The sequence below is a fragment of the Rana temporaria genome, chromosome 4 (genome assembly GCF_905171775.1).
Source record: "Rana temporaria chromosome 4, aRanTem1.1, whole genome shotgun sequence".
Taxonomy (NCBI): Eukaryota; Metazoa; Chordata; class Amphibia; order Anura; family Ranidae; genus Rana; species Rana temporaria.
In genome coordinates, this window is record NC_053492.1 from 286,206,438 (window position 1) to 286,234,017 (window position 27,580).

Consider the following 27,580-nt stretch of genomic DNA (forward strand, 5'->3'; position numbering starts at 1 on the left):
TCTAGCACTATAATGGCACTGCTGAGATATTGAGAAATGTTCCCCCTGTCTTTCTTCCAGGTCTGTGTGCTGTGGCTAGGCGATTGGCCGAAGCTGCAATGACGTCACTCCTATGCATGTGTGCGGGAGCCCTCGGTTCCAGAACAAAGCTCTGAAGTTCTGGCAAGGTATGTCGGACCTTCAGAGCACATGCGCAGGTGATGTCACTGGCTGCACGCAGGGTGAATATCTCAACGGCGCACAGTTAGGAGATATTCATTTTACCTACAGCCAAGCCTTATTATAGACTTGTAGGTAAAAATTACCAAACAGGGTTTACAACCACTTTAACATGTTCATGAACAATGTGGCATGGGGAAAAACAAAGTAGTAAAAACATAGGCATCTTTGTGATGTCGCCCTCAAGTACTAAATAATCCATTGGAAAATTAACAGTGTTCGAATTTCTTTGTATTCATGCATCACTGACGCAGGGTAACCCTTTAAATCCATAAAATATTCCAAATGTAACTTGGTTCATGGGCTGCTGATTACATGAGCAGAGGGGATAGATAAGGGAATTCCCATTTACAAATGATGGGCTGCTGCCATAGTTGTAAACAACTGGGTCCACACTAACCCACGCTCCAAGAAGCAATCTGGCATTAGGCATTCAGGAGGGTTGTTTTTTTGCCAAATAGCAATTTAAATTGTGCCACAACCGCAAGCCAAGCCTTTTGACTCATGGTTGCAGTGCAGCCCTGTTACCTTAGTGGTTAGTAGAGTCTGACCAGTGGTGCCGCCTGTCAACTCCACATGTCACTTCACATTTGCCATGGCTGTGATGCAGATTATTGCTGGCGCCCCCTCCAGCTGTATTTTGAACTAGATGCATGACCTGGAAGCAGTAAAAACCGTGGCTCAGCCGCCAAAATTGTACACTGCAAAAAGTTGGATTTTATATATATATATATATATATATATATATATATATATATATATATATATATATATATATATATATATATATATATGAAAGAAATAATTACTTGATGCTCAATGAAAAGGCAAGACACACTTTTAATAAAAAATAACCACCAAAACTAGTGAGAACAGAACTTAAAAGTATAAAACAAAGTGACGTTGGCATTATACTAACTGCCAGTTATCTCTTTCTGGAAGAACCATGACAGATATAGTGATGCCTCTTACATGATTTTGTTAAATTGTATTATGATTACTGTTCCAATGTGCAAAGCATGATGCATCCACCCACTTTAATTGTAAAAAGCTGATGCACTTCACAGCTGTCAGAAAGGATGAATTCTACTCATCTCCTTCAACGGACTGAGAGCCCTTGTGCACTGAGCAATCACATTTCAAATCATCCACCAGGGATCTTCCTGTGGCTAAACTGAAACATAGCAGATTGCTTCTGCACGGGTACCAGATATATGATATGATTCAGGTACATTAAAGCAAACCTTTGAGAAGAAAGGGATGGATGACTGAATTGGATGACACAGTCAGAATTTTGCATTAGGGATAGTACTCCAGAATCTATTACCATATGCCAGCTATCCCCTGAGACGTGCAGAATGACACTATGATTTCATCGCTTTTGAAACAGGAACAAGCAGACAAGGAGCCTCCCAAGAGGGGGGAAGACATTCAAACACAGATGGATGAAATGTATCTTTATGTAATAGGCTACCTGAATATACCAGTCTGAGATGGGTGACTAATCTTTAAAGTGAAAGTTTACAACCATTAAAAATGAAGGATGGTTAAACTTGTCAGGTTTTACATTCTGCCCTCCATGTATAAATGGCTGACTAACACTCACAGATGGTTGTACAATTTTTGTCTGCTTCCCTAAACTGCTCTGTCATGGAAGCAACCCTAATGTTTGTACAATGTAACAATGATGACCATTTATAAACATAGCATAAAAGTAGAAAAATATCACAACCCTTTGTGACAATTTGTTATGGCGTTTTAGTTATACATGGGACCAAGTAATTTCCAACTGTTGTTGGCTGGATGATACCTCATACAGTTACACCAATATTTAGAATGTACTTCAAGCCAAAAAACTTACCTTATATACTCGAGTATAAGCCAAGAGATATCGCTATCTCTATCGCTATCTCTATCGCTATCTCTATCTCTATCGCTATCTCTTACAGACCAAAAGTTTGGACACACCTTCTCAATCAAAGAGTTTTCTTTATTTTCATGACTATGAAAATTGTAGATTCACACTGAAGGAATCAAAACTATGAATTAACACATGTGGAATTATACATAACAAAAAAGTGTGAAACTGAAAATATATTTCATATTCTAGGTTCTTCAAAGTAGCCACCTTTTGCAGCAGACACATCTCTAGAACTGTTAAGAGGAGACTGTGTGAATCAGGCCTTCATGGTAGAATATCTGCTAGGAAACCACTGCTAAAGAAAGGCAACAAGCAGAAGAGACTTGTTTGGGCTAAAGAACACAAGGAATGGACATTAGACCAGTGGAAATCTGTGCTTTGGTCTGATGAGTCCAAACTTGAGATCTTTGGTTCCAACCCCCGTGTCTTTGTGCGACGCAGAAAAGGTAAATGGATGGACTCTACATGCCTGGTTCCCACCGTGAAGCATGGAGGAGGAGGTGTGATGGTGTGGGGGTGCTTTGCTGGTGACACTGTTGGGGATTTATTCAAAATTGAAGGCATACTGAACCAGCATGGCTACCACAGCATCTTGCAACGGCATGCTATTCCATCCGGTTTGCGTTTAGTTGGACCATCATTTATTTTTCAACAGGACAATGACCCCAAACACACCTCCAGGCTGTGTAAGGGCTATTTGACCAAGAAGGAGGGTGATGGGGTGCTGCGCCAGGTGACTAACTCTTGAAGCTCATCAAGAGAATGCCAAGAGTGTGCCAAGCAGTAATCAAAGCAAAAGGTGGCTATTTTGAAGAACCTAGAATATGAAATATATTTTCAGTTGTTTCACACTTTTTTGTTATGTATAATTCCACATGTGTTAATTCATAGTTTTGATGCCTTCAGTGTGAATCTACAATTTTCATAGTCATGAAAATAAAGAAAACTCTTTGAATGAGAAGGTGTGTCCAAACTTTTGGTATGTACTATATATATATATATATAGCTATCTTTCATATGATTTTGAAGATTACAGTAAATCGTTTTTGCAAATTGGAGTACATGTCCCTTGGTCGTTTTTGTTGAATATCGGTGGATAATTGGGAGCCCACCCTGGCATTTCTCCAGTAGACTCCGAAACAAGAAAGGGAAGTAACCCACCAAAAGCTTGGATAGATGGCTATATAGATACCATACACACACACACACACGTATAAGGCTGGATTCACACCTATGCATTTTTAGTGCTTTTTGCATTTTGCAGATTTGCACTACAGAACGTGTTCCATAGAAAACCATGTTAAATGGACGGTGGTGCAAATCTGCAAAAAGCATTAAAAATGCATAGGTGTGAATCCAGCCTGTTTTTGAGCATGCATCGTCTTGGTCTTTTGTTTTTGGAATGAATACTGAATGAAAATTGTGCGTTCTGTATCATACAAGAACATTTTTCATGACCCTTCAGACAATTTTGCATGAACTATCGTGATCGGCTCTCGAAAACTGTACCGACGATCAGACTATCGTACCATAGCTTTGAAAGCTATATTTTTGGGCCAATTTTCTGATTGTGTATACTAGGCTTAAAGTGTTTGTTACCCCAACACTTAATATTCCTGATATGTGCCTGCTGTACCATGTACTTGTATGAGCATCACTGTGCCCCAGTCAGTTTACCTGAAATTGACGGGCTGCGGGCGTCCATTCATTGTTTAAAAGTCGCGGTCTCCTTCTGGTCCCTTCTGTGATAGACGTTTCTCAGCAGACACAGTTCCGCCTATCACAGACGTTCTCTCATCCTCAGACTCAGTTTCCCAGCAGACACTGTGTGCAGTGTTCCGCCAATCACGGACGTCCTTTTGTCCGAGGATGAAAGGTCGTCCGTGATTGGTGGAACACTGAACACATTGTCTGCCAGGAAACAGAGTTAGAGGATGAGAGAACGTCCATGATAGGCAGAACTGTGTCTGCCAAGAAACGCCCATCACGGAAGGGACCAGTTGGAGACCGCGACTTTTAAACAATGGACGCCCGCAGCCTGTCAATTTCAGGTACACTGACTCGAGTATAAGACGAGGGGGGGTATTTTCAGCATTAAAAAATGGGCTGAAAAACTCAGCATATACGGTACTTTCGAAGTGGATGGGACACTTCTCCCATCACCGCAGACAGTATATCCAGGACCTGTCTCCAGTATCTACTGATGCCCGGACAAGACCACATTACATGCGCAAAGTCAGCCCGTGGTAACATCTTGCACACTCCGCATTTACTACTCGCACCATCAGGCTTAATTTATATGGTGTAAGATAAACCTGGCGTATTAGATAAAACTGTATCAATTATTACTTGCGGGTGGGATTGTCAAATGCGATTTACACGCTTCCCTCCAGGTCTCATCTGTCAAAGATGTACATATCGTTTGCCACTTCCTTGATCTGAAGCGGAGTATCCTGTATCTTGGTCTGCATCAAATATGTGTACAGCTTGGATATTACCTTTGGTACCCGAGTTCTCAATATTCCTGAGGGGGAACTTGGATATATATATATACTTTTACTACCGAATTGGGTACTCAACACATGTCTTAACTGTAAAAATCTATAAAAAAAAAAAAGGATCAACTATATTATATTGTGCTTTATCAAATAATCAAATGAACATATATTCCCACTTTGGTACCTATTCTACTTCTTGGTGTAAATTTTTACTAAAATGCTGGATTTTGTACACGGCTCCTAAAGCAGTTAGCAGACCCAGAAAAGGGATGCATATCAAAGGACTGCAGCACTGTTTGTTATAGTGGCAAAGGAAAGAAATCTGCTCTTGTCAGCACAGGGTTGCAGAGAAAGAATTGTAAGCATGGTTGGGTACTATGTTCTGTACTATAGTTTTACCCTTTGCAAGCCCAGTAATTACAGTCTAGCACACATGGATGCACAGATTACCAGAATATGTTTTACTCTTGGAGTTAAGAGCAGGGAGGAAAAAAAATTGAGAATATTAATTATAAAATGAACACTGGGAAGCGTTACAAATACTACATGTGGACTGACATGTTCAACATGATGAACTGCTCCAATCTGCTGCCTACTGACAACTTGCTAACGTATTTGCTAGTCATTTATAACACAGGGCTGCTATGTGATGCATTCAGTTAGATAAATGTAGAATTATTGTGTGCTCTGCCTGAGGGGGAAGTTTAAGGATATCAGATGTGGACAATGTTTTAAAGAGGGTTCAGGTCTGAGGGGAACCGGAGATGAGCTGTGACAACCAAACAAGCCCAAAGCTATTAGTACAGCTGACATTTTTCTCATGTTCTTCATAATAAGCCTTAGTCTCTGCACATTAATTACAAAAGACAAGAAATATACTGTATATGCACTAGATGTAATAGTGTTCCTTACACCGTGTTTGTAAACGACTGCAACAGCAATTTTCTGCTATAAATTACATGTAACCCAAATACACCAAAAAGTCAAGCCAGCTGCAGAAAAACTAATATAGCTTTTTTATAACACAGACTAATATTTGTGTAACTAAGTTGTAAATAGAATTATATTTTTACAAGGGGGCAGCAATTTTAGCTCATTACATATCCACTATACCTCCGAAAGATTTACCCCCCCCCCCCCTAATGACCAGGATTTTTTTTTTGCAATACGGCACTGCGTAACTGACAATTGCGTGGTCATGCAACACTGTGCCCAAATAAAATGTATGTAATGGTTTTCCAAAAAATAGAGCCATCTTTTGGTGGCGTTTTATCACAACTGCGTTTTTTATTTGCACTATAAACAAAAAAAGTTTTGAAAAAAAAAGAAACACATTTTACTTTGTGCTCTAAAACATATACAATACTTAATTATATAGATTTATTCATACGAACTCAGTATTTTTCAACTATAGTTCTTGGATTGGTGATCAGCTGATCGCTAGAACAGATCTCATTTTGTTGTGGTATGGACTACGGCCCTCATGATGAAGTCCAGCACCGGGCTGTGGTTCGAGTGAACATTTTTTTTGTATATATATAGATATATATATATATATATATATATAGATATATATATATATATATATATTATATAAAAAATACTCTATTACTGAATTCAGTTATACCAATTGTTGCATTTTCCATGCTAAATTATATGTACAAATGTTAGTATGATTGTACAACTGTTTAATTTTGATTACAAAATAAAAACATTTTTGTAAAAAAATAAATCCAATTTCTTCAAAAATGTTTATGGTAAAAAAAATCCCGATAAGCGTAAATTGATTGGTTTACACAAACGTTATAGCTTCTACAATCTATGGTTATAGCTTCTACAATCTATGGGATATATTTATGGAATTTGGTACTTTTACTAAGGGAACACAAAATCCATTCCCTCCCTCGTCAGAATAGAGATCTGCCTTGTTTGCATAGGCAGATCTCAGTTCTGTGTGTAGTGACGATCATCGGCTGCCCTCGGACATCCAGTGCCTGGCACCAGCAGACCAACTTCTGCTGAGAATAATTACAGCAAAAGCAAACCCACCGGCAGTGCGTGCGACCCTGCAGTCAGAGGTGTAGAATCACAGAAATATACACGATTCTGCACAGTAGAGTCTTAAAGTGGTTAAGGAGATACCTGCTTCCCGCTTAGCAGGGCTTTACAAAAGGACTGCTTAAATGTTTCTTCCAAACAGTGAAATTCTAGGGGTCAACCTACTCACTGAAAACCATTCACTCCCATTAAAGATCAAACAAACCACTAGGCATGCTGGGCCTCCTGCTTCGCAGTGCTACACAATAGGGGAGATTTATTAAAACTGAAGCAAAATCTGGTGCAGATGTGCACAGAAACCAATCAACTTCCAGGTTTTATTGTCCAAGTTTAATTGAACAAGCTGAAGTTAGAAGTCGATTGGCTACCATGCACAGCTGCATCAGATTCTGAGCGCTCCAATTGTAGTAAATCTCCCCCAATAGGGGTGCTCCGCCTCGCACTTGATTCTACAAGTCAGTCTACTCATGCAATCTCTTTGGAGCTGAATAAACCACTATGTATTTAATGCAATGACACAAAGAGCGAGCTTGAAAAATATGAAAGTTTAAAAAAAAAAAAAAAAAAAAAAAAAAAAGCTTTGATAATAAATTCAAAGTCTCAGTGAGCGCACACTTGACTGTCCTGTTAAAGCCATCTGCTATAATAAAAGTACAGTAAGCAACAACATTCCCCATACCACATGGCACTGCAGTGGTACAATGAGCCTGTCTATTCACATTCAGTGCAGGGTTCATAGCAGGCCAAAGCAGTAATACTAGTTCACATTTGCAGAAATACCATGCTTGGATACTTGGTTGGCAAAGGACTCCAACTTGGCAGAGTTTCAAACAGAAGTCTGCAACGGAAACACAGCCATTTCCCTCAGCGCCTTCTATATTTGTTATTCCCATTTAGGAGAACTTTTTTTAAGATTATTTTAGACTAAGCTATTTCCTGATAGAAAATAGTCATTTTAACCAAAAAGGAAAAGAATGGGACAAAGTCTCCTTACCTGAAGCCATAGATTGTTGTTTACTGCTTCTCTGCCTGTCGCAATACACTGAAATGTAGCATTCTGACCAGCATTTACCTCAACATCTCCCAGTCTCAAGAAGTGAGGGGATTTATCTGTAAAAAACAAGATACACATGTTATTGGAAGTTTTTCAAAGACACTCAATTCATGTTATATATAGAGTTTTAAAGAAGTTGTAAAGTCAGCAGCTCCCCAGCACCCCCTAATAGTTACCTGATCCCCTCTTTCTCCAGTGATGTCCACAAGTGTCTTGGCTGTTCAAGACTCTCTCATCCTTATTGGCTGAGACACAGCAGTGGCACTATTGGCTTAAGCTGCTGTCAAAGTCAGTCAGCCAGCCAATCAAGAGAGAGGGGTGGGCCACAGCTCAGTGTCTGAACGAACACACGGACTTGTGACTAGCTCGGATGCCCCCATGGCAAGCTTCTTTCTGTGGGGGCACTCGACAGGAGGGAGGGGCCAGGAGCACAGAAGATGAACTCAAAAAGAGGAGGATCTGGACTGTTCTGTGCAAAACCACTGCAAAAGAGCAGGCAAGTATAACATGTATGTTATTTTTATTGAAAAGAATAATTAGATTTTGCAATCACTAACTAAAGAACTATTATTTTGTGGAGAAAATAGTAGAATTGTGGTTTAGCTCAGGCATCCCTTGCACCATTCCCACAAGTGTATTGTTCATTAAAGTGATAGTAAACTCTCTGATCTTTTTAGACAATTACATACGCGGTTTTAATCAATTCTGCAGTATGCAGCTTCTTTACATTAATCCTTGGTACCTGTGTTCCAGTTTAGGCTTGTGCCATGATCACTGCCCAATTTTTCTTGGAGCATCCAATGGAGCCACCCCTGTATGCAGGAACTAGAGTTGTATCTGCCTACACTGTGTGCATCAAATAAAATTGTTAGCTTACAGTCCTGTTTACACCTTGCTTTTGGTGGAGGCTTTGGTGGAGCTTCAGTGGGGCTTTGAAGAGCCTTTGGTGGGGCTTCAAGCTTAGCCATAGACTTCTATGGAGGCTTTGAAATCGCTTTTAAGCACCACTAAAGCTACATGGGGTATATTTTTTTAAGTAAAGCCAAAGCAAAGCAAAATCAAGATGTAAACAGGACCGCTGGCTAACCATTTTATTTAGTGACAGGGGCTTTGACTAGCATACAGAGAGCTTTATCAAAGCCTGAAGCCTTGTTTTGAAGCAAGTGTAAACTAGCCGTTAACGTGTGTAGAAGATGAAGCAAGTGTAAACAAGCCCAAATTCTTGCTAAAAAGAGTAACTATTTTGTTACATTGTAATCAGTTGTATGTGCTACATGTAGAATCCTTTAAGGGCTCTTTCACACGTCCGTTCCGTTCGTCCGTTTTTTGGACGTCCGTTAACGGACCGCAATGCTTCCCTATGGGCTAGCGTCCGTTAGCGGATGAGCATCCGCTAACGTCCGTTAGCATCCGTCTGCGTTCAGTTCAGTTTTTTTGGACGGAAGAAAACCCTATTTTTCTTCCGTCTAAAAAACGGAACGGACGAAAAACGGACGTTAACGGATGATCCGTTTATCATCCGTTCCGCTAACATCCGTTTTTCTGTGTAAAAAGCCCCAAAAAAAAAAAAAAAAAAACGGATGAAAAAACTGATGAAAAAACTGATGCAAAAACTGATGCAAAAACTGATGCAAAAACTGATGCAAAAACTGACGAAAAACTGATGGAAAAACGGATCAACTGATGAAAAAAAAAAACTGATCTGAAAAACTGAACGGACGTGTGAAAGAGCCCTTAGGCAAAGTTCAAGCAAGATAACCATTTGTGGAGGGGTTTTATATTTATTTTTTTAGGTGCAGGCATGCACAAACATCTGTATCAGAACAAAACATATAATACAAAAGTCATAAAATGCATAAAATAAAGCTTGACAAAGGATGCTTAATCCTCATAACAATTTACCTCCTACATAATGTGTAAATATAAAAACCCATTTCTTGAAGCCTGGGAGGACTCTGGTTATAAAGGAACTTCACTCTTAAAAAAAAAAATCCTGCAAAAAAAAATAAAACATCCAAGGAGGAAATCTGAATTTCCCTTTTTTTTTTTTTTTTTAAAGAAACAAGTTTGTTGAAAAACAGGTTTTGCATACATGTCATAACTTCCAGTGCCACCAAATCACAGTTTACATACAGTACAGCTTGTCCCAAGGCGCGTTAATGTGATCAAACTGTTTACTGATGTCGTCCATCTACCCAAATGGCCGGCTACGCCCGTCCCCTTCCATCAGTGAAATCTTGCATTATTCATTTTACGATTGGCTTAAAGGATCACTAAACAAAAAAATTTTTTGGGCTAAATAGCTTGCTTTCCCTTATAGCAGTCTTGATTTCATGTCCTCATTGTCCGTTTTTGCTTTGAAGCAGCTGTAATCCTTTGCTGAAATCCTCACTTCCTGGTTCTCTGGCTCCATAGCAAATTTCTCATGGGAGCTTCTAACTGTGGTCTAAGCTGTGTGTCTAAAACTCCTCAGAACCAATCAGATTCATTTTAAAAACAAAACACTGCCCTGGATTTGTTTGTTTTTGTTCTGTGTGTCTCTTTACTTCACATAAACATGAAATCAGTTTAAAAGCGAAAGTGAAACTAAATGCACATTATATGATAGAATTTAATACATTTTTCATAATTTTTAAAAGGAATCAGTTAACTTGTATGTCTCTATACCCTGTAAACTGTCATTTCAGCAAAACATTTTTTTTCCTTTAGTGACCCTTTAATACAGTAGCCTATCAAGTATGAGGTCCACCGGGGATAAGCCTGGGGAGCTCAGCCAGGGTGACCACTGCGCTTCAAATTTTCTAGGGCTCCCCCTGTGTTTGAAATCAGGGCCGTTTGAAGGAATTTGGGGGCTATGAGTAAGCACTGATTGTAGTGCGAAATGTCAGCTGTATGCCCCTGTCTTTGCTGTGATGTGTGGTGTTTGATAACTTTTATCAATAAAAGGCAACCGAGAAGGTTTTTTCAGAGTAAAAAAAAAAAAAAAAAAAAAAAAAAAAACCCATTTCTTATTGTTAGATGGATTATTTTTTGGGGTTTGCCTTACATTCTTTTTATTGTTCATAAGACATTTTTTTTAAGCTTTTCTGTATTAAAAACATACAATAAAAATGTACACAATTCAATAAAAAATTAAAACCTACCTTCAACCAAAGAGATTTTAACTATTGTGATATATTAGGAAAATCACAGAACAAAAATGTGTATTTTATATCTGCTGTAACATTAGTTTTAAACTATCAATGGTCATATTGGGCAAAAAAAAATAAAAAAAAATTAAAATATTGTCTGCATGCAAAACCTTGAAAATTAGTGCTTGGAAGATATTAGGTCATAATAAATTGGGATGGCAACTGCCAAATCACAAAAACAGGGTTTTTAAAGAGTCTGGTGTGTCTCTAAATTGCTGCCATTCCTCCCAGTTGAGATGATATTTAGAAAAGGGGTCTAAGAATTTAAACACCTTGTTTTATTGGTATACACTTATCATTAAGTTATAATGGCGGGATGTTCAAGCATCTGCAGCTTATTTGCGTAAACTAAAACATGTAAGTGACTGGATTACTGGTGGAAGAGCACTTGCATGACTTTTACAGGGACATTGGCTTCTAACAGAAACTAGTTCAAGGATTTTCTCTGTAAGCTGCCGATTCAGAAACAGGAAGGGGTCCATTTATAAATGGTTTTATAAGTCTTTTAGCAGCTTGCTCCTTTATGTCAAATATAAATGTACATATTGCATATTCTGTGATTGTGCCATTCTGGAAATTACACTATAACAGCTGTTTTTGTACAATTTATTGTATACGTTAGTTGAGTTTCAGTGACCAATGATTTTTATTATTATAAGAAACTTTTTACTTCTCCCTGCAGCCTGTTACTCATCTCTCTCAGTTGTGATTGAGCTCACAATAAATTGGGAGCATGGCCCCATTTCAGCAAAGCCCATCATACCCTAGTGGAGTTTGATGGCACTGCTGCAAAAGACCAACAGCAGTTATAAATTGCAAGCTACTAGTGAAAACTTGAAGGTTGAAGTTTGATACTGTGATCTGAGTTACTGTCTTATATGCTGTGACATTTGATTCACATTGAACTGTGGATAAATATGATGAAATGATCTATTTCCAAGAAGGAAGGAGAAAAATAAAAACATAGTAGGAGTGTGATAAATGGTTCACATATTTCTTAATTTCATTTCATTTATACAATAATCAAATAATGGGAAATTGAACATGGCAATTCCCCAGGAATCCTGTACTTTGTTATAGCATTGAAGTTTTATAGCATTTTTTTACTGGAAGCCAAAGAATAAAGTAGGGGAGATATGCTCATATCTAAATAGAAACTGTTTTGGAGTTTTTGAATACTGAACAAGGAGATTCAGTGCAAAAACATGAGACAGAGGACACGTAGGGGTTGATTTACTAAAACTGGAGTGTGCAAAAACTGGTGGAGCTGTGCATGGTAGCCAAACTGCTTCAAACTTCAGCTTGTTCAATTAAAGTAGAACTATAGGCAAAACATTTTATTTTTTTGTCCCATTGTGGAGATTTCACTTTCTGCCCCATAGCCAAACAGGAAGTGGGAAGAAATATCTACACATTAAGGGAATTCCTGGGGGACCTCTAGGTCCCTATTAGAAGATTTCCCCTGCATTACTTTTCTGGGGACAACCCAAAATGTGGAATTTTCTTATAGCTTCAATGATAATAGGCAGGACAAATCAGAGAGGGTGAATCTAACAGGTGTTTCAATCCCACTTCACTCCTATCCAAAACTGAAAACAAAAAGTTTGCCTTTAGTTATACTTTAAGCTTTGGCAATAAAACCTGAAGATGATTGGTTACTATGCACAGCTGCACCATATTCTGTGTGCAACAGTTTTAGTAAATCCCCCCCTTAAAGCGGAGTTCCACCCTAAAATGGAACTTCCGCGTTTCAGATTCCTCCGCCCCTTGCGGTGTCACATTTGGCACCTTTCAGGGGGAGGAGGGAGCAGATACCTGTATAATGCAGGTATTTGCTCCCACTTCCGGGCATAGATAGCCGCAGTATCTGCCATATCACAATTATGTACCACTTTGTGTTGATCACATAAAAATCCCAATAAAAGTTCTTGGTTGTAATGTGACAAAATGTGGAAAATTTCAAGGGGTCTGAATACTAGACTATCTGCAGGTGGATAGCTCAGAGAATGCCACAGGGTTAACGGAAATGAAGCCAGAATTCACTTTTGCTTGGAACAAGATGCAAGAATGAATGCTGACATGCCCTGACGAAGCATCATTATCCCAATTCGGCTGACTTAATTACATAGCTTGGCACAAACAAGCTATAACCCATAGCAATCGTATAAGACTTTCCAGTTCCAGCTAGATTAGTGTAAAACAAAAAGCTGTTTGGTTGCCATAGTTTAATGTGCATTGTTAGGTTTATTTAATAACTTTGTGCAAATGAAACCTACCCTGCATGGCAGTGTTTGTCTTTGGCTTGTACTACAGATGTGACAGGTTTTTTTTTTGTTCCTTGTACTCTGACTCAAGCGATGAGTGTTTAAAGCCTGGTTGACTTTCCGCAAAGAAAGTAATTAATTAAATAGATTTCATTAGTTTACTGTTTTGGCCTTGTATCTGTTAGGGATCGATACAATTATCATTAACAGAGTGAATGTAAGCATGACCCACATTTACAAGTACTTGAGCACAGCCATTTTTAAACAGCAAGGAATGCAAGTAAATTAACTAAAAACACCCATAGGTAGTCCCTAATTGACCTCTCTTGAAATTTTTGAGTGATCTAGCCACAAGGGACTGGTGTTGATAAAGCTGCAGAACATCAACCTGGGAATGAGCGGAGATCCAAATAATAAAGTCTTGCTTAAAAGTGCAATGATGGCAGGAAGAATTAGAAACCAATCCTGAACTGGGAGGGTGTGAGACAAACTTACCCAACTTCCTCATAAATCTAGAGGTTTGCAAGGTAAAACAGAGACCTTTGAGTGTAGAAGATGGGTGCAGAGTCAATTTGAGGAAACTTGACAAGAGGGCACAGGATTGCTAAATAAACATGGCCACTGTTCCACTACTTTAGCAATGGCCAGTGGCAGTGTTAAGCAACCCATTCATGATGCATTAGTTTCCACTGATGGCGTTTATTCACCCCTTGCGTTACTATTAGTCATGGTAATTAACCCCCTAACTTCCCAAGGGGTTAAACATGTCTCTGTGCAAAGCTCAATCTGGCAGTACATGCTCCTTTTACCGCTGCTTTAAAGTCTGTCTGCTCCTACCTTATGCTCTCTGACTCCTGTGTGGCGCTGCACTCTTCCTGCCCTAGAAATGACAACAGTAGAGGGGAGGAGGCTGCCTCCACCTGTAGGGCAGAGATAACGCAGTGCCGGATTTCTTCTAGTGTTCTTCTAGAGAGCATCCCAGCGCTCAGCAAACCACTCGCACGTGCTGTGCTGCTAAAGTTTGGCCCGATGTATTGGGCATTCCCTCTCCCCCATACAGGCGGGTGCCCCTCTAGTAAGGGGACCTGCCAACACTGCCTACTGGGAAATTCTACACTGTGTACCCAAGCTACCAATAATCAGTGTTCTCCTGGCGGGTACAACTTCCCTCACCCCCTGCCTCAGGAGGGATTCCCCTATCAACCTTTGGTTGCAGAAAACAAAAATAGCTCAATCTATGGCCAGCCTTAATACGTGAGGGCATACACAATTGCTTATAAAGTGCACTCAGAGTTTGAGAAATGCACTTAATTCCAGGAAACATATGAATAGAAGATATGATGCCGAAAATCTTGTGAAACAGGAGACCTGAGTGAAAAACTACATTTTGGAGACTTAAGGGGTGCACAGTTGCAGAGGATCTCAGGGGTTCAAGGCTGCTTTTGGGGGTCCCGTGAGGTACACACCTCCTGGCGACTTTTAGGGGTATTAGTTGTGTGTTGGGGAACATTGAGAAGCTCACAATTTCTAGTTTACTCTGGAGGGGCATAAATTGAAGTGAAATCACTAGAGCAGAGCCAAAAAAAGAGCTGCAAACCCTTACTGCTCAGAAGGATGCAGAACATCTACAAATGTTAGATTTTTAATATTACTTTATGTATATTGTATTATACAATGTAAAATGTTAAATTTACAGTCAAAATGTGCAATATTATTAGTTTGAGAGCCCCTGTAGAAAGAAAGATCAGAAGAATGATTCCAGGGGGAAGAGATTTAGAACACCTGCCTTACTTAAAGAGAAAGTTCAGTTAAAAAAAAAAAATCAGCAGGTACAAATGCAATAGTGAAGACAAACTTCCTCCCAGAGTACCTGGGCAACCCATCAAAACAAGGTACCCAGGTGAGGGCAGAGGAGGAAAGGCAGAACTTCTTGTAGTTCCGCTTTAATGCGTCTCATCACAGTTGTTTCCAGCTCTTAAATGTTGCTTTGGATTTCTTGGTGCTTATAGCCAACAGCTTGTATTAGACACCCAGCAGGCATGGACAAGGGCATTAAGCCATTCTCTTGGTTGGCTGATCTATCCATGTGCCCATAGACATATTATAATTTTCAAATAAGATAATTACCAATCAGATCAGGAATCACATGTCTACAGTAGTTCTATGGCTAGCCTAAATTGGGCACTGTAAATGTCTTTACAGGGCACACCAATGTCGTACACATGGCCACACTAATGTATTTAGGTCAAAGAAGATTAAAAATGTGGCATTTTAAGTACACAACATAACTACACAAAATAAAATAATGATCAAGCTAAACAGGAATGCCACCATATATGATGGTTGATTAAGTGGCCCCACAAAAAAATGTAATTTAAATAGCATATTGTAATTTGTTTAGAGTGTGGCAAGAGTTTGTTAGATGTTGATTATACAGTGCCTTGAAAAAGTATTCACACCCCTTGAAATTTTTCACATTTTGTCACATTACAACCAAGAACTTATTAGGATTTGTATGTGATAGATTAACAAAGTGGTACATAATTGTGAAGTGTAAGGAAAATTAAAAACTTTTTTTACAAATAAATATCTGAAAAGTGTGGCGTGCATTTGTATTCAGCCTCCTTTACTCTGATAACCCCACCTAAAATCTATCGGAACCAATTGTCTTCTAAAGTCACCCAATTAGTAAATAGAGTATTTTTGTGTAATTTAATCTCAGTATAAGTAAATCTGTTCTGTAAAGCCCTCAGGTTTTTTTTTTTAGAGAACCTTAGTAAACAAACAGCATCACGAAGGCCAAAGAATCTACCAGACAGGTCAGGGATACAGTTGGAGAATTTTAAAGCAGGGTTGGGTTATAAAAAAAATAGCCCAAGCTTTGAACATCTCATGGAGCACTGTTCAATCCATCAGCCGAAAATGGAAAGCGTATAGCACAATTGCAAACCTACCAAGACATGGCCATCCACCTAAACCGACAGGCCAGACAAGGAGAGCATTAATCAATGAAGCAGCCAAGAGGCCCATGGTAACTCTGGAGGAGCTGCAGAGATCCACAGCTTAGGTGGGAGAATCTGTCCACAGGACAACTATTAATCCTGCACTCCACAAATCTGGCCTTTTGAGTGGCAAGAAAGCCATTGTTGAAAAAAAGCCATAAGAAGTCCTGTTTGCAGTTTACAAGACAACATGTGAGGGACACAGCAAACACATGGGAAAAGGGTGCTCTGGTCAGATGTGACCAAAATTGAACTTTTTGACCTAAAAGCAAACCGCTATGTGTGGTGGAAAACGAACACTGCACATCACCCTGAACACTCCATCCCCACTGTAAAGCATGGTGGTGGTAGCATGTTGTGGGGATGCTTTTCTACAGCAGGGACAGGGAAGCTGGTCAGAGTTGATGGTAAGATGGATGGAGACAAATACAGGACAATCTTAGAAGAAAAGCTGTTGTGCACGGGACGTTTTTACAACTGCTCCCAAATTATTAAACTTGCCAGATAGTAACACACGTTTAAAACGTCAGTTTTGCCGCGTTTACATGCCGCGTTTGCTTTTAGAAGCGTTTCCACATTTTTTTTTTTTAAAAAAGCTAAAAACCCCTAGAAAAGAAACGCTGCTAAATGCGAGTTACCACGTTTAGTCGTGTTTGGCATCTGAAACAAGAAAATCTTCTGCGTCTGAACCCATTTTTTTGTTTTTAAAGAAACGCTGTTAACGCAACTGTCTAAAAACGCCAATAAACAAGACTGTGCCCATGGTCACATTGGATAACACTGAATTAATTCAGGGGCAGTTGAAAAAAAATCCAACTGCCTCTGAACATACGTTTAGCAACGTCCCGTGTACATGGGGCCTTGAAGTCTGCAAAAGACTTGAGACTGGGGTGGAGGTTCACCTTCCAGCAAGACAACAACCCTAAACATACAGCCAGAGCTACAATGGAATGGTTTCAATCAAAACATATTAATGGGTTATAATGACCCAGTCAAAGTCCAGACCTAAATCCAATTGAGAATCTGTGGCAAGACTTAAATTGCTGTTCACAGGCCTCTCCATCCAATCCGACAGAGCTTGAGATATTTTGCAAAGGAGAATGGGCAAAAATATCATTTTAGATGTGCAAATCTGGTAGAGACATCCCCAAAAAGCTGTAATTGCAGCGAAAGGTGGTTCTACAAAATACTGACTCAGGGGGGCTGAAGAGAAATGCACGCCACACTTTTCACATATTTGTAAAAAATAAATAAAACCATTTATTTTTCCTTTCACTTTACAATTATGTGCCACTTTGTGTTAGACTATCACATAGAATCCCAAAAAAATACATATGTTTGGTTGTAACCAATGATAAGCTTGTGCGTGTTCGCAGGCGCACGTGCAGAGCCTGCCAGGAAGTCAAGACTGCGCTATGCACAGGCAGTGAGACATTTTTCCGATATGCGGCTGCAGAGATTGAGAAATGTCACACTGCCTGTGATTAGCGCAGTATGAATACTTTTTCAAGGCACTGTACATTTTGATACAGCAAGCATGTCTCCTGTGGCTGGTTTTAAATTTCTGCCAAAAAAAACATAAAAGACTACAACAGAACACCACATTTAAAGTGTTTGTTACCCGTTACTTTATATTTTTAATATGTGCCTGTTGTGCCATGTACATAGAAAAATAAAAAAAGTATCCTGTTCTCTTTACGTGTAACCCTGGTGTTCCCGCTAGTCCCCTTGCTTTCTTATTTTAAAAAAAACGGACCACACTAAGCAGAAGAGCACACTATGGTCAGTTATCTAGCTATGCCGGGAACTATGTGTACCCTTTTCCAATTATCAGACTTGTTCTGACACGCCCCCGCTACTGGGAAGATCGGTGTGCTGCTTCTCTTCCCCCATCTCGTATGCAGCCAAGAACAGAGGGAATGTGATCATTTTTTTATATCTAGACACAAATGTTTTGCATTTTATTTCAATTTTAAACTGAATGGGTTTTTTGCAGGGTGATCGTTTACAATCACTTTAACCAGAAGCTTTTAAAACCACGGTGCTGTATCCTTCCTATTTAACAGGCAGATCTGTTAGATCCACCAAGAAACATGGATAGAAGCAAACTAAAGCCATTCAGAACTGATATCGGACAACAGAAGTAGAATATCCCTTGGGTCATAGTAAAGATGTGCATGTTGGATCTTCATTAAGGTGTCCAACGGCAGAGCCACAAATGAAACTAACCAATTAAGACAGAGCACAAATAAATCATTTGCTCTTTCAATTAAGGATTAGCTTCCATTTACTACAGTCTTTTTTTCACAGTTAAGATTAGACAGCAATTAATGTAGCAAGCACATAATTTTCCGCATGGAGTGACAAACAAAGGAGGTTTAACCATTGTTGATTTAGAGGCATTGTCTTATGAGAAGTGGCACTGTAAATAATACACCAGCTGCACAAGAGCCACTGGCTTTGGGAGGGGATAACCAATTGCTTGGGTATATATATACGCCCCCCAAAAAATACAGAAGAGTTTGTTTTTTTAATTAATCCTTACCACAGGGGTAACTCAAAACTTGAATGTCATCTATGGCAATGTATCCGCCCCTTCCACCAGAAGCTTCAGCTTCAAAGATGACCTGTCAAAACACAAGGAAATGCAGTCATTAATACCATTATTACAGAGAAGCACTAGTTGTATGAATTATAAGACATCCAGTATAAAAATAAAAAAATGTTTCAATTGCTTTTCTCATTAACATGCAGACTTAATACTTTATTTTTACCATTACAATTCCTTTGTCACCTTTCAGAATTTGTATACCAATGTTTTTGAGGAAGAGTAGCTAAACAAATGTGTCTTCATAATGGCAAATGAGTGTTGCCTGCTACAAGAACCGCTATCATCATTTGCAAACCAACTGATCAGGGATTTTGTTGTAGCAGGCTACACTTATGAACCTTGGTTCCATAAGTAGCAACCAATCTAATGGAAGTAGTAGTAGTAGTAGTAGTAATTTCCCACCATGTAGTACAGCAATCAAGAATTCATCATTATAGAACTGCACGATTCTGGGAAAAATGAGAATCACGATTCTTTTGCTTAGAATGAAGATCACGATTCTCTCATGATTCTCAAAAACGTAATGTAATTTAGTATGCGTTCTGCGTGCAAACTCACGGGGACGGTGGTGCTTTATTTTAGAGAGAGATTTATTAATATTTGCCAGAGAGAAAATATAAATTAATATTTGCCAGAGAGAATATATAAAGTTAATATTTGCCAGAGAAAATATAAGTTAATATTTGCCAGAAAATATATAAAATGAAAATTTGCCAGAGAGAATACATACATAAATTATATACTAGCAGCAGCTTACAGCCTTACACTTGCCTGTGTGACATGTACAGGCTTGCCTTGCCTTGTACTAGCTGCACTGTCCCCTGGGAACAATAGTCCTGCTGCCCATCGGCCCCCACGGAGCCAGCGTGAAACGCAAATGGCTCGGAGATACCGGAACTGATGTCAGTTCCTGTATCTCCTGATCTTAGCTGACGTCAGTTCCGGTATCTCCGAGCCATTTGCGTTTCACGCTGGCTCCGTCGCGGCCAATGAATCCCATCCGCTCCAACACAGGCAGCCTCACTCCGCACGCTGAGAATCGCCAAATCCAGCAGGTGAGATTGCGGGGGCCGGAGAATCGCGATAACGATTCTCCGCGATTAATCGTGCAGCTCTACATCATTGTATTAAGAGAAATGGATATGCCATCTAATGCAGGAAGCCACAGCCGTGGCCTGTTTGCAGCCAGGCCGCAAAGACTGCCCTGTGACGTACGGTTGCAGCGGGAAGACATCTCTCACCGCCAGCATGACCACTGTTCTGCCCTCACAGCGGGGCCACTATACTGCTGGAGGTGAGGCAGGGGAGCAGAGAAATGAGATCATCTCTCACCGCCTGTCCATCACTGCTCTTCTCCCTCACTTTTAATCCACTACACCAGGCCTGCCTTTGAACTAATGCGCAAGTCTGTGCTGCCACCACTGCAGTGACAAACTGGTGGCAGGTGACAAGCCGCATCTGGTGGCAGATTCTGCATTATGAGGAGTTGAACGGTTTCATTTTATATTACAATGTAATAGAAATAATGCGTTGCAATCATCCTGACACCATATCAACCATGGTGGTGTGATGACTGAATCGCTAACACCAGCCATTTCCCTGACATATTGCCTGTGAAAACATGCATACCCACCCACACACACACACACACTATCTCACAGAAGCGAGTACACCCCTCACATTTTTGTAAATATTTTAATAAATCTTTTCATGCGACAACACTGAAGAAATACTACTTTAAACTTTAATACAATGTAGAGTGTAGAGCTTGTATAGCAGTGTAAATTTTCTGCCCCCTCAAAATAACTCACACAGCCATTAACGACTAAACCGCTGGCAACAAAAGTGAGTACACCCCTAAGTGAAAATGTCCAAAAAAGTGTAAATATTGTGTCGCCATTTTCCAGCACTGCCTTAACCCCTCTTGGGCATGGTGTTCACCAGAGCTTCACAGGTTGCCACTGGAGTCCTCTTCCATTCCTCCATGATGACATCACGGAGCTGGTGGATGTTAGAGACCTTGCGCTCCTCCACCTTTCGTTTGAGGATGCCCCACAGATGCTCAATACAGTTTAGGTCTGGAGACATGCTTGGCCAGTCCATCACCTTTACCCTCAGCTTCTTTAGCAAGGCAGTGGTCATCTTGGAGGTGTGTTTGAGGTCGTTACGTTGGAATACTGCCCTGCGGCCCAGTCCCCGAAGGGAATCATGCTCCGCTTCAGTATGTCACAGTACATGTTTGTACTAATGGTTCCCTCAATGAACTGCATCTCCCCAGTGCCGGCAGCACTCATGCAGCCCCAGACCATGACACTCCCACCACCATGCGTCACTGAAGGCAAGAATCACTTGTCTTTGTACTCTTCACCTGGTTGCCACCACACATGCTTGACACCATCTGAACCAAATAAGTTTATCTTTGTCTCATCACACCACAGGACTTGGTTCCAGTAATCCATGTCCTTAGTCTGGTTGTCTTCAGCAAACTGTTTGCCGGCTTTCTTGTGCATCATCTTTAGAAGAGGCTTCCTTCTGTGATGACAGCCATGCAGACCAATTTGATGCAGTGTGAGTCATATGGTGTGAGCACTGACAGGCTGACCCCCCATACCCCTTCAACCTCTGCAGCACTCATACGTTTATTTCCCCAAAGATAACCTTTGGATATGATGCCGATCATGTGCACTCAACTTCTTTGGTTGACCATGGCATGGCCTGTTGAGTGGAACCTGTCCTGTTAAACCGCTGTATGGTCTTGGCCACTGTGCTGCAGCTCATTTTCAGGGTCTTGCCAATCTGTTTTTAGCCTAGGCCATTTTAATGTAGACCAAGAAAAAATTCAGATCCTCAGAGTGTTCTTTGCCACGAGGTGCAGTGTTGAGTTTCCATTGACCAGTATTAGAGAGGGAGAGAGATAACACCGAATTTAACAAACCTGAGACTTTGTAACACTAATGAGTCACATGACACTGGGAGGGTAAATGGCCAATTGGGGTGTACTCACTTTTGTTGCCAGCGGTTTAGACATTAATGGCTGTGTGTTATTTTGAGGGGACAGCAAATTTACACCGTTCTACAAGCTGTACACTCACTACTTTACATTGTAGCAAAGTGTCTTTTCTTCAGTGTTGTCACATGGAAAGGTATAAAACATAGTTTACCTGCAAAAATAGGTGCATCTGTTTTTATTCATTTGTTAGGGTTACATGTACACACAATTTTGTCAGACTCTTTCCAAATTAACAGAATCAAGCCCAATTACTAGAATACAGTATATGTGCATATCTTACCTATGGCAGTGCCATTTAATTCCATGCACAAAGCTAAATCTGCACCAATCCTAAAAGACTAAATCAGTCCTTCAACAAAATGCATCTAACATAATATAAACTAGAGTAAAAAAAAGTTAAACTGGGCTATTCCAGTATTTGGGATTATAGTCACAACTTCCCCACAGCAGGTCACTTCTGTTGAGCAGGGGTGGCCACACACTGACTAAAATTCATCCAGTCCATGATAAACTGGGAGAAAGTTGATGTACCTATAGCCAGTTTTAGTAAGGTGCAGGACTTCCTGGTTGCTAGGACTTCAATTGGATAGATAAACAAGTTACATTGAAGTGATATTCAATGCAATTTTATAATACATTTTAAGTATTTGAAATGCTTACACCTTTTTTTCCCTTACCCTAATTACCTTGGAATGTGCCTCCAAATATGACAGGTGGTGGCAGAGAAAAAAAACATGATCTTGTCAGTGGGGGAGGAATGGTGCATGCTGACTACATTTCAAGTAATAACTTAACTATGGGGGCAACATGAAACATGGTCTAATTTTTTTAAAATCTTACTAGTCAATTTCCAAGCACAGAGACCCCCACCCCCAGGGGTCAAGTCCTGGGGAAAAAAGTGTGGGAACTCCCACCCAAAAAAAAAAAAGATACGCTCATATGCATAATTACTAAACCACATTTTTTTCTAAGCAAGTTCTATCTAAATCCCACGGTTATTGCGGCAGACCTCCGCAATATCTCTTGGGAACAATGACAAAAGCTCCCAGGAGACATTGCGGCATCGAGAAAGGGACGGAATACCCGCACACTACCCGATGAATCCATATACAGGACGCGGCCAGTAACAAAGGATTACCAAGGTTCGCCTGCCCCTGACAGTGACTCGAGCTGGGCATCGCCACTTAGTGAAGAATTGGCTCGGGCGGCTCGGCTGCTCTAGTCCTTCAAAGGGAACTGCGTTCCTGCTGTGAAAAAAGTGCAGGAACTTCCCTGCGTTCCCGCAGGACTTGAGCCCTGCCCACCCCCCAAAATTGCATGTCACAGCCCTCTGCTCTTCTAGGAGAGTCTAGTTACACTGCAGTCTAGTTACAGTGCTGACCCAGCGGCACTACCTCTGCACCCCATTTCCATAACATATGTAAAAAAAGGGGGAAAATTTGATTACAGTACTAAAGAGTTCCTCTTGCATGACAGATCCGAGTCTACTGGGACTGCTGTCCTCACATCTGGAGATGGCAGGGTTCAGTAGTAGTCTCTGGGCTTTTAGATGTCTACACAAGGGAGGATTTTACTGGTAAAGAACATGCCTAAAATACATCAACTACAAATATAATCTTGTGGGAATATTGTTGTAATATTGTTGAAGTGAATGGTCTAGTGACAGGGTGTCACATAAGTTATATGGCTGAGATAAATAAGCAATGTGTTGCAACTGTAAAAATGACCTTATTGAACATACGCATTTCTTGCATTTTTCGTTACTGTTTAGCCGCAAAGAAAAACAAAAAATACACACCCTATTGCTTTGCCCATAGAAATACATCCCCCAAAAATCCACTATAATTTCTGTACTATAAAGATTTTAAGAACATGTAGTAGCAGCTGGTATTTAACAGTAAGATCACAGCTACATACATTTTAAACATACAAGGTCAGATAAACAAAGACTTGCAAATTATGACAGCAAAATATTATGCTGTAGTCAGCTCTGGACACTGAATGAGATTTTTGTTCTGCCCCCCCCCCCCTTTTCAATCTCCTAAGCCCCGAAGGAAGGATTTTCAGAAGTACATCTGCTGAAAGAGCAGTCTGGGGAAGACTGGACTTATAAACATGCAGAACATGGTGTGCATAACTTATCAGAAAAAAGAATGAATGAATCTAAACAAGCTCTCCTTAAAACACAAAAATATTTAATACAATGGCAAATCTCTACATGCAAGATGAGCAAAAGGCAACAAATTGCATGCATTATCAACATACACAAAAGGATGAAACATGATATTTTTCACAAAACAGAGCATAAGATGTAGAATTTGGAAACTTGGGTATGACAGGCAGTATATTATATATACACACACACGAAAAGTCCAACCAATTCAAGCCTCAAAGCAGACTCTCACACCAGCAACTGTGATGGTGGCACTGCTCATGCACTGCAACCGGCAAATCACACTTTTTTGGGGGGTTTATTTTAATTAAAGGTCTCAAAGCGACACCTCATCAAGTTCTGAGGCAAGATTGCACTGCACTACACAGTGCTGAAAAAAACAAGTATCCAAGAATTACTAGAAATCATGGCCTACAGTAGAATTGTCCATGCATCATTAGTATACTGTATATAAAAAAAAAAAAAAGTTAAGTGCATCTGCTTGATTATCCCAAAGCAGAGCCAGATCTCCATCAATGAAAGTACATTAACTCTATAAAACTGAAGACAATTTCTGCAGTCTTTGGTATGGGTAGGACCAGGGCAGGACTTAGGGTGGTGGGGGCCCCTGGGCTTGAGTGTTGAAGGGGCCCCCTGGAGCCGAGAATTGGGGGGGATCGAAGTTGTTGAGCGGGGGGGGCGAATTGAGGGGGAGCGCATTAAAGTTGTTGAGCGGGGGGGGATTTTGCAGTTGTTGAGGGGGGAGTGCCTCTCACCTGTGCCAACAGCCGGGGCCACAGACTGTCATTAGCCCGGCTTTCTTCCCTTCAGCAGCCACAGTCCTCCACACACCACTCCGGTTCCTCCTGCTTCCGTGCTGCCTCCTCTTGCAGTGCGGGAAAATTAACCCTTTTGCGGGACTGCGGGAAGAAGCTGTCTGTGCGGGAAAGTCCCACAGAATCCGTGCGTGTTGGGAGGTATGCGCAGGGCCGCCATCAGGAATTTTGGGGCCCCTTGCACAGCTTAAGGCATGGGCCCCCTGAAGCAGAGAACCTAGGGGGGGTGGGGGTGCTGCCGCCTGAAATTGAGAAACGTGGGGGCTGCCGCAAATTGAGAAGCGGGGGGGCCTTTACAAAAAAAAGAAGAAATAAAGAAGAAAACAAATATATATAAATATATGTAGCCATCCGGGGCCCTGGGGACCTCTGGGCCTTTTAATAAAAAGAAAAAATAAACCTCTGGGCCCTTTAATAATAAAAAAAAAAAAACATTTATAAAAAATACATAAAAAAAGGGAGGTTGCCAAACCCGGGGGCCCTGGGGACCTCTGGGCCCCTGGGAACCTCTGGGCCTTTTAATAAAAAATAAAAAAATAAACAAAAAAAAATAAAATAAACATTTATAAAAAAAAAAAAAAAAGGGGGGGTTGCCACATGGGGCCCTGGGGACCTCTGAGCCCTTTAATAAAAAAAAAATATATATATATATAAAAAAAAATGTAATTTTTTTTATAAAAAAATAAAAAAGGTGGGTTGCCATCCGGGGGCCCTGGAGACCCCTGGGCCCTTTAATAATAATAATAAAATATATATATATATATATATATATATATATATATATATATATATATATATATATATATATATATATACACATACATATACATACATACATACATACATACATACATACATACATACATATATATATTATATATATATATATAAAAATAAAAAATATATAAAAAAAACATTTTTTTACAAAAAATAAATAAAAAAAAGGGGGGTTGCCGTCCGGGGCCCTGGAGACCCCTGGGCCCTCTAATAATAATAATAAAATATATATATATATATATATATATATATATATATATATATATATATATATATATATATATATATATATATATATATATATATATATATATATATATATATATTATATATATAAAAATAAAAAATATATAAAAAAAAACATTTTTTTACAAAAAAATAAATAAAAAAAAGGGGGGTTGCCGTCCGGGGCCCTGGGGGCCTCCGGGCCCCTGGGGACCTCCGGACCCCTAAAAAAAAAAAAAAAAAAAAAAAATTTTTTTTTTTTTAAAGGGGGCCCCCTATTGGGTGGGGCCCCTGGGCTTGAGCCCAGTCAAGGCCAATGGTAAGTCCGGCCCTGGGTAGGACGGTCACTCTAATTTAGGGGTCCTCAAACTACGGCCCGTGGGCTGGATCCGGCTCGCCAGTGTGATTTACACGGCCCGTGGACTGCCCCTTTAATATCGCAGAAATCCCCCCTCCCCTCTGCTACCTTTTTATCCCACAAGATGAGAAACATGACAGGTCCGGACTAAAGGCGGGTCTTTCGAGTTAAACAGAGAGGCATTTTCAGCAATTAAACACCTGCCTTTCACTAGCAAAGTCCCGCCCTTTGTCTGGACCTGCCATGCTTTGCGTCTTGTGTGATTGAGGTAGCAGAGAGGCGGAGTGCTGGGATGTTATAGAAGGGGCAGCAATGTAATATCGATGGGGGAGATCTGAGATAGGGGGAGAGCTGTGATTAGGGGGGGGGGGGGTTTGCTATGGGGGGCTATGTGAGGAAAGGAGTTTGTTGGGTGGACTTTCTGATGGGTGGGTGGAGGGAGAGTCTGAAGAGGGGGACCTGATAGGGGGGCTTTTTGATGGGGAGAAATTGTGATGGAGAGGAGTCTGTGATGGGGGGTCTGTTATGGGGGGGGGGTGTCTGTTATTGTGGGCTTTGTGATGAGAGGAGTTTGTGTTGGGGGGGTTTTATGATGGAGAGAAGTTTGTGTCAGGGGAGGCTTTGTGATGGGGGGCCCCAATATGTGGGGAATCTTTGATGGGGCTGATTGGAGGAAAAGAACACCCCCCCTCACATAGCCAGAGAAAGGAAGCAACCTGTAGAGCTGCAGTCTGAATAGACAAACTCTCTGCTCATCTACCTCTAAGCTCCCTCCCCGACACAAATTTTCAGCTGCTGTCATCTCGTGTCAGAGAACTTGTCAGAAGTTATCATGCTGATAACAGATGAATGGAGCAGCAGAAAGACACAACACTTAGAGCTTTGGAGAGAGATAAGTAAACACTATAGATACATGTGCTTAGGTCAAATTTCATGAATGGGGTTTACAACCACCTTAATAGATCGATGGAGTTTGAGCCAGCAAATAGATCTACACTTTCATGTGTTTTCATCTATTTCTTTACAGCTGGTAAAAAAAAATACCTGTTTATAGAACTCAATTATTAAAGAGACTCATCCTTCTGGTATTCCCATAAATCAATTTTCTAGAGATAACGGTGACCATACACATTGTTTGCAGAGACTGCTTATTTCATACCAAAGATGAAGCAAATAAGGGTATTCTCCGACTTCCTTGTCTGATTGTAATTTGTGCAGATGTTATTCTGCCAGGCTGGAAGACGTGATCATTTGTGAACTGCATTAGCAAATGCACTGTATTTGGTTCTGCTTGAAAACCAATATCAATGTATAACCGTAACTTGTTATTTAGAAATTGAAAGCACTTTTAAAAATAACCTGTTTCTCTTGTGCCATTAACCAAACAATCCGGTCATCGTTTTT

At 40.3% G+C, this 27,580-nt stretch overlaps 1 protein-coding gene across 16 annotated transcripts in view; it reads right to left on the bottom strand.

Annotated features, from left to right (window-relative positions):
* The window catches only part of PTPRK (protein tyrosine phosphatase receptor type K), a 564,328-nt gene that overhangs the window by 342,538 nt on the left and 194,210 nt on the right, over positions 1–27,580 (bottom strand). For all 16 annotated transcript variants that reach the window (XM_040350403.1, XM_040350400.1, XM_040350398.1 and 13 more), the window contains exons 4-5: positions 18,753–18,834; positions 7,691–7,806 (exon numbers count right to left, since the gene is read on the bottom strand). In XM_040350403.1, coding sequence (XP_040206337.1) covers positions 7,691–7,806; positions 18,753–18,834 — 198 coding nt within the window. The remainder of the gene's footprint in view (positions 1–7,690; positions 7,807–18,752; positions 18,835–27,580) is intronic.